The sequence below is a fragment of the Chiloscyllium punctatum genome, chromosome 10, assembly GCF_047496795.1.
Source record: "Chiloscyllium punctatum isolate Juve2018m chromosome 10, sChiPun1.3, whole genome shotgun sequence".
NCBI lineage: Eukaryota > Metazoa > Chordata > Chondrichthyes > Orectolobiformes > Hemiscylliidae > Chiloscyllium > Chiloscyllium punctatum.
In genome coordinates this window covers 61,464,090-61,484,359 of record NC_092748.1, presented here as the reverse complement: position 1 = coordinate 61,484,359, position 20,270 = coordinate 61,464,090, and the positions used below count along the sequence as shown (strand labels likewise).

The window sequence follows — 20,270 nt, the reverse complement described above, 5'->3', positions numbered from 1 at the left end:
GTGTGTAACACAGTCTGCACCTGTAGGAGGCACAGATCCAATACTGGTATTTTCATATGATGGACAAGCCACTCCTGAACTCCCTGTTCATTTCTGATGCTCCCACTTGTTGCGTGCCCACCTTAAGCTGGTACTCTATCTGTCCCTGAAACTCCTCAAACTGGAGAGTACCAAGTGTCATATCCTGTTTCCTTTCTTATCAACCTATGTTACCATTGGGCTTAACTGGTGAAACTCTTTTTGGTTTTTTTTCTGTTTATTCCATTAATTTGTATTAAGCTGTCATTTGTATGCCATATATTTCTGTACTGTCAAAAGTAGTGACCAAAAATATATTGTTTTACTTAAGATATAGCTTGAAATTGGCTTTTCTGCCTGCCAAGGGGTTAATAAAAACAACTTTGCTCAGATATTATGATACAAGTAAACTTGGTAAAGTTTGGTAGTCACTGTTAAACTGGTTTTCTGACAGTTATTCAAAGAGGAATCTAACCTAGTTAATTAAAATACAATGTGTAGACCGATAGACTCGGGTAATCTTTTTCTCTTTTCTCTTTCATGGGGTGTAGTATTGCTGGCAAGACCACTATTTGTTGCCCATCCCTAATTACGCTTGAGATAAATGGCTTGTTAGTCTATTCTATCAATCACATAAGAGTTAACCATGTGGACCTGCAGACTGGGTGAAGATATTAGCTTTCCATCCTTAAGAGAAATGAACAAATTAGACAGGTCTTGCAATAATCAATGATAGTTTTCATAGTCACAATTACTGAGATCTGTTTTATATTCTAGATCTTTTATTATTTGAATTTTAGGTTCCAAAATAAGACATGAGCCCCAGGACCCCAGAGTATTAACCTGGGCCCTAGTGTCATGACCACTTCATTAGCATCTATCTGTCATTGTAGGCTTATTGAACAAGCTGTTAATTTCTTGAATCCACAGCTACTGTTTATGGAGGATTTTATCAATTTTAAATTCTTCATCTTTTTAACTTCATAATTTTACTTTATAAATTTTAATGACATGTAATCCAACAGGACAGCTGTTTGATGTTGGCTGACTCCAAATGCTTTTAAAAATGGCTGGTGGGACACATAAGTGGAAGAGCCTCATTTCAGCCAGATTCAACTTTGATCAAAACTCAACAGTGGTCCATGAAATTAGTTGTGAGGTTCAAGCAGACCATATTTTCATAGTTACAAGGAGATAGGTCTGCACAGCAGGAATCACAGATTAATGCAGGAGGCATAAACATTTTTGAAGGGCAGATAAAGCATCATAATCAAAAAGTTATTTAATTCCCTACCCTTGAAAAGTGATGAAAGCAGGCTGCAGACGGTGGTTAGAGTGAAAGAAAATAACTACTGTTCAAGTGCATTGATTGACCATCTGATTAAGCTTAGAAAATCCGTTGCCATCTGATTCTGCAGTTTCAATAGATTTCATTGTTGACATTTCACAAAGAGTGTTAATATAACTAATCCCACTCTGAATACTTGAGACAGTTTCAAAAACTCCAAAAATACCTAACGCGGTGAGGGGGAGCGGCTGAGATCATATTTTGATTGCTGGCTTTAAGTAAATATTAAAGAATTAATTGTCTTTGATGTGGTTATTGAATCCAAATTTACTTCTGAAGAAAAGTTTTTTTGGAAAAGTAACAAATAGGATTGATGAGAGCTGAGCGGTGGATGTGATCTATATGGACTTCAGTAAGGCATTCAACAAGGTTCCTCATGGGAGACTGGTTAGCAAGGTTATATCTCATGGACTAAAGGGAGAACTAACCATTTGGATATAGAACTGGCTTGAAGGTTGAAGACAGAAGGTGGTGGTGGAGGATTGCTTTTCAGACTGGAGGTCTGTGACCAGTGATGTGCCACAAAGATCGTTGCTGGTTCCACTACTTTTCATCATTTATGTAAGTAATTTGGATGTGAACGTAGGAGGTATACTTAGTAAGTTTGCAGGTAACACCAAAATTGCAGGTGTTATGGACAACGAAGAAGGTTACCTCAGAGTACAACGGAATCTTGATCAGATGGGCCAATGGACTGAGGAGTGGCAGATGGATTGTAATTTAGATAAGTGTGAGGTGCTGCATTGTGGGAAAGCAAATCAGAGCAGGACTTATATACTTAATGATAAGGTCCTGAACAAAGAGACCTTGGAGTGTAGGTTCATAGTTCCTTGAAGGTGGAGTCACAGGTAGATAGGATAGTGAAGAGGCCATTTGGTTTATTGAGTACAGGAGTTGAGAGGTCATGTTGCGGCTGTACAGGACATTGTTTAGGCCACTTTTGGAATATTGCATGCAATTCTGGTCTCCCATCTATTGGAACATGATGTGAAACTTGAAAAGGTTCAGAAAAGATTTACAAGGATGTTGCCAGGGTTGGAAGGTTTGAGCTATATGAAGAGGCTGAATAAGCTGGGGATGGTTTCCCTGGAGTATCAAAGGCTGAGGGATAGCCTTGCAGAGGTTTATAAAATCATGTGGGGCATGGATTGAGTAAATAGTCAAAGGCTTTTCCGCAGTGGTGGCGGTGGGGGGGGGGGGGAGTCCAGAACTAGAGGGCATAGGTTTAGGATGAGTGAGGGAAGATTTAAAAGGGACCTCAGGCGCAACTCTTTCACACAGAGAGTGGTATGAGTTTGGAATGAGTTGCCAGATGAAGCAGTGGAGGCTGGTACAATTACAACATTTAAAAACTATCTGGATAGGTATATATAAATAGACAGGGTTTAGAGGGATATGGGTCAAATGTTGGCATCTGGGACTAGATTAGGTTGGGATATTTGGTTGGCATGAGCAAGTTGGACTGAAGGGTCTGTTTCCATGTTGTACGTCTCTTTGACTCTGTGACTCTAAAAATATTTTTCACGTGACTGCTAAGATCTATACGTGGTGATTGGCTGCAGAAATAGCATGGGGGCAAAGAAGAGTAATAAGTGGAGTTGTTCGTGATGGGTGTGGTGAGAGTTGAAAGCGAGTGAGCCTAGAAGGGCTTACGCCCGAAACATTGATTCTCCTGTTCCTTGGATGCTGCCTGACCTGCTGCACTTTTCCAGCAACACATTTTCAGCTAATTGTGTAATTTGTCTGAAGTCTCAGAAAACTGATCCAGGCTTTCTAACTAGCACACCGCTGCACTCAGCCACTTCTGTGGCTGCCTCCTGAATACTCTGTGCCGTCAACACCATTTCCACCACCTCCCCCCCCCCCCCCCCCCCCCCACCTCCCCCAAAGCACAACTTGTGCCCGTGTGGGTTGTTTCCAGAGAGATGTGTCTGCCAAGTCAGAAGATTTTCTGATTTGGGATTCCCGCTCCCATGGTGAAAATTTAGCCCCTTGTCTGCAAACTGTTGTAGTTAGTAGAAATAAAATAATGAAACAACGATGTGAAAAGCATAATATTAACTATGTTTGCAGTGCACTTGAAAATTATCTATTATTTTCTTCTGTGTGACCAGTTAATAATGATTAAAACTGTAATAAATATATTTATTGTTTTAATACATATTTAATAATTAATGTGTAAAATAATGTGCTTAAGTTATTCCACTGCCTGTCAATAACAAGAAACATCTTACAGAGACATGGAATAAAACAAATGTCTGAAGAGGGATCTTTACCATTCTGTTTTGGTCTTGTTACAGTATTTGGTGATTGTTAAAGATTGACTGAAATAGGAGAAAAATGATAATACTAAGAACCGACAAAATACTGCAGTAATCTCCAGATACCTTTCTTTGTCTTGCATAGTGAACAGTATACAGCTACCTGGTTGTCAAACCTGGCAGTTCATTTCTCTTGGGATTCAATTAGTTGGTCCTTCATACAAATTGCTATTCCAAAATCAACTTCTCCCAATTATGGATTTCTGGTGAACTGATTACAACATCCTCTTAATCAAATATTAAGTTATGAAAAAAGGTGTGCAGCATGACGCACTTCAGTGATTTACTTCTGTTCGTTGTCTTGCTGCTGTATCTTACCATTTTTGTTTTATTATTACAGGTTTTAGACTGGATAGAAAACCATGGGGAAGCATTTCTAAGTAAACACACTGGGGTTGGGAAGTCACTTCATAGAGCTCGGGCTCTCCAGAAGAGGCATGATGATTTTGAAGAAGTAGCTCAGGTGAGAATTATAGCTCATCTTATAACACTTTGTTAAGACTTAAATTATAAATAATTAGCAATACTTTAAATCTCTATGTTATTACTGGTTTATAAGTCTTGGTTTTCTCATTATAACAATGGAATACTTTCTGAAGGAAATAAGCAATTAAACGAAGTACTTGTATAACACACAGTCAAGACTGTCCTCAAATGTCAGTCTGGAATAGTCAAATAACTCCCAATAGTCAATGAACTCAACACACCATGGCCTTGCTAATCTTCAAATTGTCTAAAATCATTCAGCGAGATAGACTTCATTTCTTCATGCTCTTACATTTAATTTAGTGAACCTTTCTTTGATTATTGGAGTCTTTATCATTTCTGACAGCACTTTGTTCATTCACGGAGTCTAAAAATGTTTATTTTATTGAATTGAATACTCATTTTTTTGTTAATAAGTGCCCTATTTAATGCATTCTTTACTTTGTTGCACGTCAGAAGCCTTGGAGGCAATGGAGTTCAGTTTAGGTAAACTGGCAGGAGTTGGGCAGAACAAGGTACCCAGAGAAATTAGTTTGGCTTTCTCACCAACTTGTAAGTTACTCCTAGTTTTCCAGAGACAAGGACTAGCAGCAGCTTCAATGGGAAATGCAACTTTGTGTCAAAATCAGAGAAGCACTACTTTGAAACTGTAGAGGAGGATATTTAGAAGCAAGAATATTTACATTTGCGTCCTGAAATAACTGCACAGAGGCTGGGTCCCGCCACCAAGTCGCCCACATACCTTCTGGCTCTTAGCCGCCCCACCACACCTTCCAGTCACCGCGAGGACAGCCCATCCCGCTCTCTTCTCAGGACAACAGCACTCAAGACGGCCTTCTCATCTTCTGGCTCTCGAGCCAACTAGCGTCAAGATGGTCTACCCACCTTCTGACTCTCGGAGAAGCCTCTCACCTTCTGGTTCACAGGACAGCCTAACCCCGCCAGCTCTCGGGGCGACAAGCTTGACCCATGAGCCTCCCATCTCACACTAAAGCCTGCCAGACCCAAGGACACACAAGACAACGCAGATGATAAACCCAACAAGCAAAAAAGCAGAGTCAGTGACCAAAAATAATGTCCCCTCTTACCAGGAACAGAGTCCACAACCGAAGACAGAGTCCCATCCCAAAAGCAGCAAATGCACACCCCACAGCACACACACAGATGTTCAGTCTCCATGGAGGCCTGGTCTGTCCAAGAGGACTGGGCCCACTCACAGGAATACAGTTCGTTGTAAAGGTGCAGTTAACTCACAGGGGTTCTTGAAGGCAGGGTCCACTCCAGTGTGCATCAAATGCTCACCTCCCAGTGCACACACAGGATTTCAGTCTTTAAAGAGGCCTAGTCCACCCACAGAAACCAGGACTACCCATGGAGGAACAGTTCATCTGGAAAGGTGCAGTTGCCTCACAGAAGCTCAGTCCAAACACCAAATAGTGAAAACACAAGGAAAAAGGAAAGTGCAGACACTAAAAAGCCAGATGTCAATGGCTAAGCCCTGCCACAAAATCAGCATAGTCCTTTCTCAAAATAAACCAAAAACAAAGAGTAACACACAGGCTGTAGCCAGCCAATGAAACAACAGTTCCCAAATGAGAACTGAAATACACCTGTAGCACATTGACTGTAAAGATCAGCCAGTTCAGAAATCAGTCCTTAATAAAGAAATACCAGTATCAAACTGACTGTGTAGATCAGCCAGTTCAGGAATCAGTTCCCTTAACAACAAAAACCAACAGCAGTAAATACTGGCTGTGTGGCCAGCCAGCTCTGAGTCAGTCCTCAACTGAGGAGATTCTAATCTCCTGGCTCTATTGGTCAGACAAGGCTTTCCTGTTTGGAGTTGTTAACCTGGGCCAATTAAGAACCTTGTAGTTAATGAGGTCCATGTGGTCCCAATCACTACATCCCTCTGACTCCTACATCTGGAGATATTGGCCTGGTCTTTCACTTGTAATTTTTCTTGAGATGGTTTTGCCCAGGTCCAGTTCCTTCACCTCAGACTCAGACACAGGTGGTGTGTACTGGACTCTGGCCCATTTCTTGCATTCATAAAACCTCAGAAGAGTCTTCTCCTTTCTTCTGGTGGCAACAGTATTGAGGCCACATCCATTTTGGACTCTAAGGTTTCCTCAACACTAGAAGGAGGGTGAACATCTGCAGTTGCTGCTCACTGTTCAGGCTGTTCTGAGGGGCTGAATATATTTTGTTCCTACCTGTTTGTGAGGTAATGGCTTTCAGGTGATCACCTAGATGTCGGTTTCCTTGCTGAGCTGGAAGGTTCATTTTCAGACATTTCATTACCATACTTGGTAACGCCTTCGGTGAGCCTCCGGACAAAGCACTGCTGATAATTCCTGCTTTCTATTTATATGTTTGGGTTTCTTTGGGTTGGTGGTAACATATCCTGTTGTGATGTCATTTCCTGTTCTTTTTCTCAGAAGGTACAAAATGGGGTCCAAGTCTGTGTGAATGTTATGCTTCCAGGAATTCTCGTGCATGTCTCTGTTTGTCCTAGGATGGATGTGTTGTCCCTGTCGACGTGGTGTCCTTCCTTACCTGATTGTAAGGATACTAGTGAAAGAGGACCATGTTGTTTTGTGGCAAGTTGATCTTCATGTATCCTGGTGGCCAGTTTTCTGTCTGTTTGTCCAATGTAGTGTTTGTTACAGTTCTGGCACAGTATTTTATAATGTAAAGCAAAACTAATATCAGGTTTAACCGGTGCAGTCTTCTCCCCATCAGCAACTCTGCTGGAGCTATCCCTGTTGTCGCATGCGAAATGGATTTATAATTGAACAGGTACCAGGACAGTTTCATCTCAATTGAATATGTGGGCTGCTTGTTTGAGCTTGCCTTCAACATTTGAAAATGGCTGTCCTTATAAGCTGAATGCCAATGGACCTTAAGAATATTCAAACTACCTCCTTGCTGTTAAATGATGTCCTAATGTCTGTGAACAATACTTTCGGGAGTCCCTATATTGTGAACAATGCTCACATCTTCTCAACTCTCAGCTCAGAGTTTGCTGAACGATCTTTATGCATGCCAACCACTTTGAATAGGCATCCACTCTGACCAGGGACATTGAGCACATGAAAAGACAGGCATACTTGACATGCAACTGAATCCAGGGTTTACCTGGCCATTCCCATGAATGTGAGGTGCCACTGGTGGCATTCTTTTGTTTTTGTTGGCACCCTGGGTACTACCCCACCATCGCAGCTATGTCAGCATCCAACCCTGGTCACCAGATATAGCTTCTTGCCAGTATCTTCATCTGGGAAACTCCTGGATGACCCTGGTGGAATTCAGCCAGTATTTGGCCATGAGCTTTACTTGGGATAATCACCCTTTCTCCCCACAGTAGTATACCATCCTGGTCTCACCGGGTGCAGAAAGGTTTCAATCTGGGTTGCAATGGCCCTTCTGCTACCCCTATCATCACCAGCTGTTTTAGTTTGCTAGGACAGGATATTTTTGTGTCCACAGTCGGGTATTGTTTGTGGTGAGTGGAAAGGTGTGCAGGAAGTTCAAAACTAAAACAGAATCTCCCAGGGAAGGCATCAGCAGAGGAGTATTCACCAGTGGGAGGCAGCTCAAGACATCCACATTAGCCACTTGGCCTCCTGGATTGTGTTCTAACTTGTACTTGTAAGGTGCTGAGAATAAAGGCCCAACACTGAATTCTACTGGAAACTATGGGCAGCACCACCTTGTCTTCCTTCAGTAGTCCTTGCAGGCATTTGTGATCTGTTACTATAACAAATTCCCATCCGTAAAGGTACTGGTGGAACTTCTAAAGATGACCGTCAAACTTTCCAGTCCGGGAAGCATACACTATTGGGTATTCCTGTCAATGGGCCCACCGGTGAGCCAACACTACCCCAATACCTTACGGGGAGGCATCAGTTGTCAGCTAGATCTCACTTGGTATCATAGTGGGCCAACACTTTAGACGACCATAGCTGCTTTTTAACTTCCCTAAAGGCTGCTTCTTGGCTCTGTGACCCTTTCCAAGGCTCACCCTTTTTCAATTGCAGGTGTAAGGGTGCCAAGATGGAGGCCAGTTTACGCATGAATTTTCCGTATTAACTCACTAACCCAAGGAAAAACCTAAGCTCCGGTACAGACATGGGAGATGGGGCTCCGTTGATCACCCTCACTTTCTCTTCTAAAGAGTGTAACTTTTGTCAACTCTGTAGCGAAATAGGTCACTGGAGTGTCAGGAACACACTTTTTTTTCACTTCTAAAGTATATGACCACCTGGGAGAAATGTTTAAGCGCTGTGTCCAAGTTCTCCAAGTGCTCTTTATTGGTCTTCCATGTTATTAGTACATCATCCAGATAAGTGGCCTTTTAAATGTTCTCCGTGGTCCGCTGGAAAAGAGTGCAAGCTGATGATATCCCAAATGGCAGTCTTGTATGCTGATATGAACCCTTGTGGGTATTAATTGTTGTGTACTTATGGGACTCCTCATCCAGTCGCAATTGCAAATAGGTATGGCTCATGTCCAACTTCATGAAGGGCAGCCCCTCTCCACCAGCTTTGCATATAAGCCCTCTATGCAAGAGGTCAGGTATTTATCCAGCTGCAATAAGCGGTTTACTGTTTGCTTAAGATCCCCACAAAGGCGAACCTGAGCTCTCAGGTCTCACATTCGGTATGACTGGTGCTGCCCATTCTGCAAACTGCAATGGCTTAATGATTCCTTCACTCTCCAGTCTTTTGATTTGCACCTCTACTTTTGCTAGCAAGGGAAATGGCACTGGGCAGGCATTGCAAGATTTCAGAATTGCATCCTGGTTAACATGTAAAGTGGCTTTGACACCTTTGATAGTCCTGAGCCCTTCTTGAAAATCCCCTGGGTACTTAACTAGGACTTCACTGAGACAACCATTTTTCAATCGAAAAATGTTGAGCCAATCAAGGTGAATCTTTCTCAACCAATTCTACCCCAATAGGTTTTGGCCAGAGCTTTTCCTACCATCAGAGATAAGCAGGCACCAATGCTTCCCATAAGAGTCTGGAACTGAATCTGCAGGCAGTTCTCCAGTGTATGTTCTCAGTCTGGCTGAGGTCTTGCACAAGCTTAAAGGTTAGAGTCCTAAGCAAATCTTGTTAAAGACAGATTCTGCAACCACAAATACAGCAGCGCCAGTATCAACCTCCATGGGAACTAGGTGACCATTTAAAAAAGCATTAAATTTAATTGGTTCTGATTTGGGTGTCACGAAGCAACTTAATTGTTCCAGCCCACATGTAGAGTAACTGACCAGTGTGTGCACTGTTCTGGGTAACAGCCTATAAGTTTTCCTGCTCAAGTCAGACCAAGACTCCTTGCTGTCTTGAGTCCACATACTGCAGCAACCAATGGCTTGCCAGCACAGATCCTGAAGAATTGTTTAGCCACTTGGCTGATGTTCGGCTTTGGCCTAGGGTCTCTCTGCTAAGGACATGCCCTCTATGAGGCTCTGTGATTGCCTGCACTCAAGTGGTTTTCCCCAGGCTCAGTTAGACAGTTCGAGGTGTCCACTTCCATTGGGATGCCCATGCTCCACTTGCCGCATTCTCTCATGACAAGGCCAGCTACAGAGCCTGTTTGAAGTCTAGTTGAGCTTCAGTTAGTAAGTGTTTCTGCTTGGTTACATTTTAATCCTACATACCAAACAGTCTCTTAACATCTCATTAAGGATTAACCCAAAATCATATGACTCTGCTAGTCATGGAAACCTCGTCAAAATTCCCGATACGGATTCCCCCAGTTCTCTAATAGCCGAATAAAATCAACAGTGTCTCAGGATTAGAGGAGGTTTGGAGCCATAATATTCCTTAACCAACTCTGTCAACTCTTGGAAAGTTTCAGTGTTTGGTGCCTCTGGGAAAGCTAAGTGCCCTTATAACTGAAAATGCTGTGGGTCCACAAGCAGTCAGAAAGATTACTTATCGCTTTTCATCTGCCCCAATGTTATTTGCTAGGAAAAGATATTGCATTCTTTCCACTGGGCCCAGTCTTTGACAGCAGGGTCAAATGAATCAAGCTTCCCAAATAGAGGCATAATCCCAGAAATGCTTACCCTAACTCCAAGATGACTATTGCAAGTGAATGTTCTTCAGGCATGTCCTGTTTTCTCCCATAGGCACTGAAATAACTGCACAGAGACCAATGTTGTGTCATAAAGTCACCTTTTATTTATTAGTGAACAGTAAAGTGGTTGTGTCCAGCCAGCTCAGAGTCAGTCCTCACCTGAGGAGATTCCAATCTCCTGGTTATGTTGATCAGCCAAGGCTTTCCTGATTGGCCGAGGCTAACAACCCCAATCAAGAATCTCATAGTTAACAAGGTCTACCTGGTTCAAATAAGTAGAAGTCCTGAGTTCTTTTCAGGTACAACCACAGAGAGCCTGGTGGGAGAATTTCAGAATGGAGCAGAGGTCCTTTTCTCTTTCGAAGACTGCTGTTTGCCAAAGGAAATTGGTGAGCGGGTAGGGTGAAGTGTGAAACAATATGTCAGCATGAACATATTATCCCCAGGATCTGGCTGTTGTCCAGAAAGGAAGTCAGTAATGACATCAAGGGTGCTGAGACAGGAATCACCTTTAACTCACTCATACTTCTGCTGAACCCAAGTGGATTCAATAATTGCCTTGAGCCTGTTAATACCTCACTTTATTTGGTGTACTGTCTATAAGACCAAATATGACATCACAGAATCTCCTTTTTTTAATGGTTAGTCTTTGGAGTTCTTTTCCATAGATATATTCATGGGTGAATTAGTTTGATTGACACAAGAATCATAGGTTGTTGGGCACAGGAAAAGAAGTGTCATTAAGGTCTTAATCAGATCAGCCATGATTATTGATTAGCAGAGCAAGCTCAGTGGACCAAATGCCCTCATGCTACCCCTGTTTCTTATGATCTTATACTCATAGCCTGAAATGCTGCAGTTCATTCTGAATCTGAATCACTATATTAGATTACTTACAGTGTGGAAACAGGCCCTTCGGCCCAACAAGTCCACACCGACCCACCAAAGCACAACCCACCCTACATTTATCCCTTCACCTAACACTACGGGAAATTTTGCATGGCCAATTCACCTAACCTGCACATTTTATTTTGGACTGTGGGAGGAAACCGGAGCAAACCCATGCAGACACGGGGAGAATGTGCAAACTCCACACAGTCAGTCACCTGAGGCAGCTATTGAACCCAGATCTCTGGCGCTGTGAGGCAGCAGTGCTAACCACTGTGCCACCGTGCCACCCACTAAGTGTTTATCATGCATCATGTGATATGTTTCTTAAAATATCGTGAAGATTGAGGATTTGGCAAAAGACACATGCTAATGAATGTTCACCCCTTGTGTGAAAGCTAGCACATAACAGGAAGAAGCTGCACACACCACAATATGGGATCCCATCACATGCTAACACTTGTTCCCATGAAAGAGACCTCTCTTATATCAGAAATCATACAACCACCAGCATGGAGGTGTCATGCGTGGAGGCATAGGACATTTGTTGGCATCTTCCCTTCCTCTTTGCTTTGTCTTTAACTTTTTGTGTTGCACGCTGTCAATCCGCAGAACATTGCAGCTTACTATTCCATAGCACAGCCAAAGATTTGCTAATGCTTACCTTCTTCGTTTTGGATATCGTCCCTGTTCCAATTTTCCAGAGCAATGAAATAATCAAGGTGTAAATTCAGATGACAATGCATCAGCAACCATTCTTGCTTGGCCAAGTACCCAGCAGAGGAATAGTTGCTGTGAACGATTCAGATAGTGAGTCTGTGGGGCTGCATTACAAGATTCTCACATGAAGCAGCTGTGATAAAAATATAATGTTGAAAACATAACCAGAGAAAAGCAACAGAGATGCAGTCTTCACAGATTAGTTGTTGATTTCTACACACAAGCAGTTACTAAGTGCATAGTGTTGTCGGCAAGGGAGCAGCTAGGATAGGTTTGGTAAGTAGAGTGGAATCTATTAATTGATGTATATGGTTGTTGTGAATTAATGGATTGGTCAAAGCCAACATGCATTTATGAAAAGCAGATCTATTGGAGCTTTTGAGGATGTAAGTGATTTAAACAATTTGAGTGAGTGGGAACTCATGTGGCAGATGCAGAATAAATGTGGCTAAATATGGAGTTATTACACTTCTGTGTGAAAGGCATAGTATTATTGAAATAATGATACGTTGGGAAATGTGGATGTACAGCCTAAAAATAGCTTAAAATTACAAAGGGATATTGATAGACTAGATGAATTGACAAAACTGTGGTAGATGAAGTTCAATCTAAACAAGTGTGAGGTTACCCATTTGGGCCTGTAAAAGGAAAGATTAGGGTACTTTCAAGATGATATGGTTAAGTATAGTGTACGGCCAAAGAGACTTGGGGGTCCAGTTGCATAGATTTGTAAAATGCTATGGGCAGGTATAGAAAATAATCAAGAAGACTATTGGATTGCAGCCCTTTATGTCGAAAGGACTGAAGTATAAGGACGCAGAAGTTATATGCTACTTAGACATATCTTGGAGTACTGCAAGCAGACCTGGGCATCACACTTTAGGAAGGATACCTTGACCGTGGAGGGAGTACAACGTGGATTTATAAGGATGATATCTGGACTTCAGGGGTTAAATTGTGAGGAGAGATTAAACAAATTAGAATTTTAATATCTTGAATTTAGACGGTTAAGGGGTGATCAGATCGAAGTCTCAAAGATATTAACAGGAAAAGACAAGGTAGCTAAAAATAAATTATTTCCACTGGTTGCACTGATAACAGAACTGGGTGCATAGTTTGAGCGTTAGGGCCAGACCAGTCAGGAGATATGTTAGGAAGCACTTCTATAAGCAAGAGTAGTAGGGGTTTGGAACTCTATTCTACAACTGACAGTTGATGCTACATCAGTTGTCAACCTTAAATTTGAGAGAGAGAATTATTTTTTAAGCAAAGTTATTAAGGGATATATGCCAAAGGCAGGTACAGAGGACAAAAAAACAAAGAACTGCGGATATTGGAAATTTGAAAGAAAATGGAATCTGAGTTCTATCGACCAGCTAAATCTGCTTTCCCTCTAAAGATGCAGCTAGACTGACTGAGTTTCTCGAGCATTTTTGTTTTAGTGGCAGGTATATGGAGTTAGGCCACTGAATAGCCATGATCTCCTTGAATGGTGAAACAGACTTGAGGGGCTGAATGGTCTACTTCTGTTCCTGTGTCCAAAGGGATCTGGCTGTCCTTACATACAAGTCAATATAAGTAGGCAAACAGGTGCAGCAATTAATTAGAAAGTCAAATGGTATATTAGCCTTCATTGCAAGCAGATTTGAGATGAGAAGTAAGGATGTCTTAATGCCGTTAATCAGGGTTTAGGTGACACCGCAGCAAAGTAATGCATTTAGTTTTAATTCCTGTTAAAGTTCCAGAAACAGGCTGAGCTGGACTGAAACAGAAACAGACATTACTGGAGAAACTCAGCAGGTCTGGCTGTATCTGTGGGAAGAAAGCAAAGTTAATGTTTCGAATCCAATGCGTCTTCAATAGAACTGACCCAATTGACCTTGTTGTTCCAATGAGGCAGGTGAGACAAAAGCAAACATTTTTTAAGTTGTTTTAAATCAAAAATATAGAAGTTCATACAAACTTGCCAATTGATTTACATAATTATTATAACAATTGTTTTCAAATTAGCCATAGCTCTTGTACATTATTTTGGGTTATGAAGAATTGTGCATATTCAAAAATATGAAGCAGCCCAGCTCCCTGTAACTCACCTGTGTCCTGGGACATGTTAAAGCCCAGTCAGCTTTCTTAATTGATGTTAGATTTTAGTTTAAATCGTCTTTTAAAATGTTACTAGTTACCTATAATGTAAATCAACACTAGTAAATTAAACAGAATTAATATTATATAGTCCATATCCCTTCACGTAAAGTTTTAGGACGAAGTATTCAGTAACTCCACAAGTTGGGGAAATTTTGCATACATCAGGTGGTTGATCAAAAGGAGACAACAGACGTGTAGTTTTTTGAAGAAAGTTGTTCACTGTATATGAGGCTGTACCAATGATTCAGGATCTGAGAAAATTTCAACTCCATGATGTCTGGAAAACTATAACAAAGCAAGCATTAATTTTCTGAAATGCTGAGTAAAGTACTTTTGAAATGCAGAAATATTGAATTAATTTTGTGGACATCAGTGCATCGTATTTGTGTGTTTCTTACATTTATGTTAATTTGGTTGTTTTTCCTATTAGTATAGAAATGTGTCCTTGCTATGTCACATTATCTGATAGACCCAGAAGGTGTTGCAGTTGTTTGGCCAAATATTTCTGTGTTTAAGATGAATTGCTGTAGTAATAGGCTGGGAGAATCAAATCACATGATAACTGTTGGAGATTCCAAGGATTTCATAGATAAGCATGCACTTTTGTGTTCATGTACATGGTGATCTGGTTGTGGAGCAATGCTACATTTTAAATTATATACTGTTTGGTACCAACTGTTGAAAATGGAATCTGTGCTGACTGTTTTGCCAGATGTTTTTTTTTCTCTCCCTTTTTCTAAAGGAAATTATTAATGTGATTTATTTTAGGCTAAAAAGATCATCTGTAAGCGTATTACTGAGCACGTAAACAGCCACAACAGCTTTCAGAATTACAAATCCATTCAATTTTCTTCCATTTTAACTAGAATACTTATACAAATGCTGATAAGCTGCTGGAGGCAGCAGAACAGTTAGCTCAGACTGGAGAATGTGATCCTGAGGAGATCTACAAAGCTGCCCGACACCTTGAAGTACGGATTCAAGATTTTGTACGAAGAGTGGAGCACAGGAAACTTCTGCTCGATATGTCAGTGTCATTTCACACCCACACAAAGGAGGTAAGATAAAATGTTTCATGGCTTTGAAACTGCCTGAAGCTGACGTTCAATTTAGAGCTACAAGTAGATTTGAAGATGTTCTGGGGTAAGTTTTAGAATATTTTGCTCCTAGTACAAGCCTCAGTGAAGTACAAAATGATTTGTGAAGCTGGCTTTACATGTCCATATACTGGGGAATTTTCCCTGACAGATCTTTTAGGCTATCAGAGAAAGTATGCTAAACGTCCAGTAAAGCATCACTTCATGTAATCTAGATGGATGCAACTCTTGGCACTGAGATTGCTGACATGAAATGGGTAGAGGAATATAATCTGTAGCCTTTCCTGCTCTCCTTATATTCTTATTGTTATTGAACTTTATTGACAATTTTGGTTTACAATTAAAAATCCTATTTTGCTGTTTAATTCTTGCACCATCTTTGCATTTTATTTCCTTTTTACCAATACCTTCCGCAGCTCACTGCTGAAATATTAATGCTGCATAAACATCTGCCAAAGATCAGAATTTCTTAGAGCATTCCAACCATGCAGCATAGTTTATTGAGGAAGGTGAGAGGAGTAGCCATACCATTGATAATACATGAACCTGAAATCTTAAAAGGATGGATTATATGAAAGTTAACTGGAAACTCCATAACTGCAGAAAATATCTGATACAAAGCCAGTTCATCCTGCAACCAAATGAGAAAATGCTGGAAAATCTCAGCAGGTTTGGCAGCATCTGTAAGGAGAGAAAAGAGCTGACATTTTGAGTCTAACTGACCATTTGTCATAACTTTGACAAAGGGTCAGTTAGATTCAAAACATCAGCTCTTTTCTCTCCTTACAGATGCTGCCAGACCTGCTGAGATTTTCCAGCATTTTCTCATTTGGTTTCAGATTCCAGCATCCGCAGTAATTTGCTTTTATCCAGTTCATCCTGCAACTTTCTCAGAGTGAATATAAAACATTTCCAAGGGAAGTATAGATAGCTGTGAGTAAAATGTTGAAGAGCTGTCTTAGGGTCAGAAAAGTCTGGAAATTGTAGTGGGGCATACCATTTGGACCAGAGGAGGAACTATCAAAAACTGGAGGAACTATCAAATTTGCCAGGGACAAAATTTGATGTCAACCATGCTGATTGAATAGCATGGCCAATGCAGAAATTATTGATCAATCAGCACATACATGGCAAGCAGGATAAAAACCTAATGCACTGATGTTTGTTTCATATCAAGTAAAGAGAGAAACTAAATGGTCAATTGACAGTTACAGGCTATATATACCATGCTAGGCAAAACTGAGGAGACCTAAATGGGACAGAAAATGTAAGGTAAACTTAAGTACAAAGATTTCAACTTACCTTTACAGCAACTCACCTGACATTGTTTCTCCGAATTGACCTCTGTGATACCCAGTGCATTAACTTATGGAAGTCTGCAGATCACTCAACACTTAGTTATATTGCTTCTGGTATGGTCATGTTAGTAAAGGCAACTTCGAAGTGAACTGTACAGATTAGACATTTGATCCCATTCTATGCTGTCAGATCTAAACCATCTTGGCAATAGGATCAGAAGCATTATCCTCAGCATCTCTAGATTAGGGTGTGTAAAGTTAGTTAGGATTCCACCTCCTGAACACTATCCATTGGCTGCTGCTAGAAATTGTAATTGTATGAACCTTAAAAACAAATTTGGGCTTTGGCAGATGTTGCTGTCATTAAATACATTGCCAGCACTTTCTACTAGGTTATTGAATGAAGAGTGACCACTTGGTTAAGTCTATTGTAAGATATTTCATAACTATTGAGCTGTACTGCAATAGCAGTCAAACTCCTCAGGAGAGGAAGATGAGAGAAAATTTTAGAAAAAAATGTTGAAGCATACACCACATTACTCTCATACTAGAATTCAATTATTCATTCACAACAATTTCTGTAAAGATATATATCTATGTTTTGCTCCAGTAATACAATAAATGTAGTCAATGATGAAATTGGGGAATTCTAAACAACTGCAGCTCATGGATATCATATGGACTCCTACAAGCTGCTTATCTGCTCCACAAAGCATAGGCAGCTCAGTCTTGCTTATGCTTAGAGTTCATAGTCAGCGGTTAACTACAGAGTAATGTTATCCAACTGTGCTTGTTCCCCATAGCCCAGGATATATTTCTTTTTCAAGAATTTATTAATTCTCCTTTTGAAAGTTATTATTAAATCTGCTTTCAACATGCTTTCCGGTAGTGCATTATAGCTTATAACAATTTGTAACAAAGAAATTGTTGCCCTCATATACCAAACACCTTAACTCGGTCCTCTTATTCACATTAATACTGTCTTTGGAAACAGTTTCCCCTTATATTTTTAAATCCCACTGTATTAAAATCATTGAAGCCTTTGATCACCTCTCTTTGACCCCCTCTCCCTCATCTACATGTACTTAGCCTTTTCTAATGAGAAAAGATATAGTTTTTCCAATGTCATCAAAAATTGTTCATCCCTTGTACCACTCTGGTAAATTCTGGATTAGTAGTGCTGGAAGAGCACAGCAGTTCAGGCAGCAACTGCTCCTCGGATACTGCCTGAACTGCTGTGCTATTCCAGCACCACTAATCCAGAATCAGGTTTCCAGCATCTGCAGTCATTGTTTTTACCACTCTGGTAAATGTCCTGTTTATTTTGTGGTGTGGGTTCTTGAAATAGATTGTTGCCTCATTGTTGCATTTAAGTCAAACACTCAGTCCTGTTTATGCCAGCAACATCAAATATATGTGGATATTGTATCTTCTTGTATTTTCTGTAAGGAGCTAGGAATTAATACAAGTGTTCCAGTGGGCAACGAACATGGCTGATTTGGAGAATCAAGTATTTAATTTAATATGACACTGTCCTGAACAGTTTTCTGAGCCAGGCAGCATGACAACTTAGAATGAACACCATGAATGTGGGCACAACATGCATGGAGGGAGCATCGCTTAAGTTCATGCACACTTGTTTAAATAGGTTTGGCTTTAAAATTGGTGTGGCTGTGAATATGGGGGTGTGGGGATTGTGGCATTAAAGTGGGAAAGGGCATGCAAAAGTGGCAAGAGAGGTAGGAAAGAGAGTTTGAGAATTGTGACTGAAGGATGGGGGAGAGGAGAGGAGAGGAGAGAGAATAAGAACATTGGTAATAAGAGTATTGATTGAAACATCAGCAAGGTTCACGGTGCCACGAACTTTGCTAGGAAGCTTGGATAGCCTGGATGGATATTCCAGAAGTGCCGTTTGAAATTGAAACAGTGAGAAGTTGGAAGTCACAATTCCTTAGTTGTCATCACCAGAAAACCCTCCCAAATATAGAAGCAATACAGAAGAACCTTGATTATCTGAAGGACACAGGCAGGCAGTTAATTTAGTTAATCGAATTCTGGATAATCGAATGCCGGATAACATAGTTTAGCTAAGCATCGAGATCTTGTGATCTTGCCAGATAATCCGTTATTTGGCTAATTGAATGCAGGATAATTGAGATTCCTCTATATATGAATTCCCATCAGTCAGAGCCTTGTATGATGTTGGATGATTACTTGGCACTCCATGGCAGAAGATCATTTGTCAGTAAGGTTTAAATACAAGACTACACTAAAATTCTTCTGTGTAGTTCTTTTTGTAATCACAAACCCATGATAATCTCCCAATAAACAGTTACTGGCAGTGAGGTGTAATAATATAGTGAACCTTCACAGAGGCCATCTCCGTTGTGAGCATAGGAATTTGGAATGGGAAGCGTTGACAGGAAGTGCAAACAGATGTTTACAGGATCTATATCAAAATGTTTTCTACAGTATGTACTCTTAGCAATAAATATTTTGTGATGGAAAATGGTCATCCACTGGCCAACTACAGATTGTGAATCAATAAACATCTGAATTAATGTTCAATGAACCAGTCGATAGTTATCAGTTATCTTTTGGGGGTTTATTGTTAAATATTTGAAATGTTGGGATAGTGAAAACACAAGTTGATTAGTAAATCCCCATGTGAATAGCTGTTCATAAAGCACAGTTGGAACTTTTAATTAACGTACTTTGATTCTGTAATTAACTGACAATGTAATTTGCACTCAAAAGTAGCAGTTAACACGCAGCATGTTTTAGTGTCTTGGTGTTACTTTATGGAGAAGCTTCAACCCTGAATTACATTCGGAAGAATGCAAGGGACGCATTTTCAATGAAAACAGAAAGTTTCATTTATCATGTGCCTTTAATATCCCATGGTATTAAAGAGATGGAACTACTAATATTGTTTCCACAAAAGAGCAGCACAACTGGACTTTCAGAACTTCCAAAATTGAGATTGTGCTGATTCCAGAGTTACTGTTTTGTCTTTTCTGCACTTGCGATTACAATTTCTCTTGTTTAGTGTTTCAGTATTGAATTGTATTTATTCTGTTAATGAAATTGGCTAATTACTTTCATCCCTCATACATATAAAAACTTACCTTAGTATAGTGCTTTTTCCAACCACTTAAGTGTTTACAGTCAGTTAAATAATTTTGAAATGTAGCCACAATTATAATATAGGAAACCTGACAGCCAATTTGAACACAGCAACCTCTCACCAACAGCAATGTGATAACATAATCTGTTTTTGTAAAGTTGATGAAGGATAAGTTTTAAGCAAGCTATGATATAATATTTATTCAATGCTGTTGATAACAATCCGTTTTATTTTTAAAAATGGTCTTGCACTCTGAGGAGAATTACAAATGTTGTAAATATTCACTCAACATCATGGCATTAAATTGTATAGTTGACTAATAACCTGAACATTGCAAAGTCAGCATTGGTTTAAGTTTGAATTTGTTGTACAGTAAAATGCACACTGCTCGCTCTTTTAAACGAAGAACTCGCATATATATAAGCACCTTTTAATATAATAAACTGTTCCAAGGATCTGAAAACAAGGTACCAGTAGGTGTACAGTATGCTTAAAAGAAGGCAATGCCTAGATATCAGAATCAGAGGAGCCATAGCAGATGTGTGGACATAGTACCAGTGCTACTGGTAGAAAATACCATCAATATGTAGTTTGCTATGAAAAATATCAATCACTGATACAGCTGCGAAGAGAATGAGACCTGAATTCATGTGTCAGGGAGCCTATAAATTGAACACTGCAATTGGTTGTATTTTTAGAACTACAATATAATGCATTAAACTCGGCTGCTGG

General features: G+C 40.2%; 1 protein-coding gene across 6 annotated transcripts in view; it reads left to right on the top strand.

Annotated features, from left to right (window-relative positions):
* The window catches only part of kalrna (kalirin RhoGEF kinase a), a 753,406-nt gene that overhangs the window by 392,114 nt on the left and 341,022 nt on the right, over positions 1-20,270 (top strand). For all 6 annotated transcript variants that reach the window (XR_011961692.1, XR_011961693.1, XM_072579334.1 and 3 more), the window contains 2 exons: positions 4,028-4,150; positions 14,883-15,074. Coding sequence is in view for 4 of the 6 variants with exons in the window: in XM_072579334.1 (XP_072435435.1) it covers positions 4,028-4,150; positions 14,883-15,074 (315 nt within the window). In the remaining 2 variants the exon portion in view is untranslated. The remainder of the gene's footprint in view (positions 1-4,027; positions 4,151-14,882; positions 15,075-20,270) is intronic.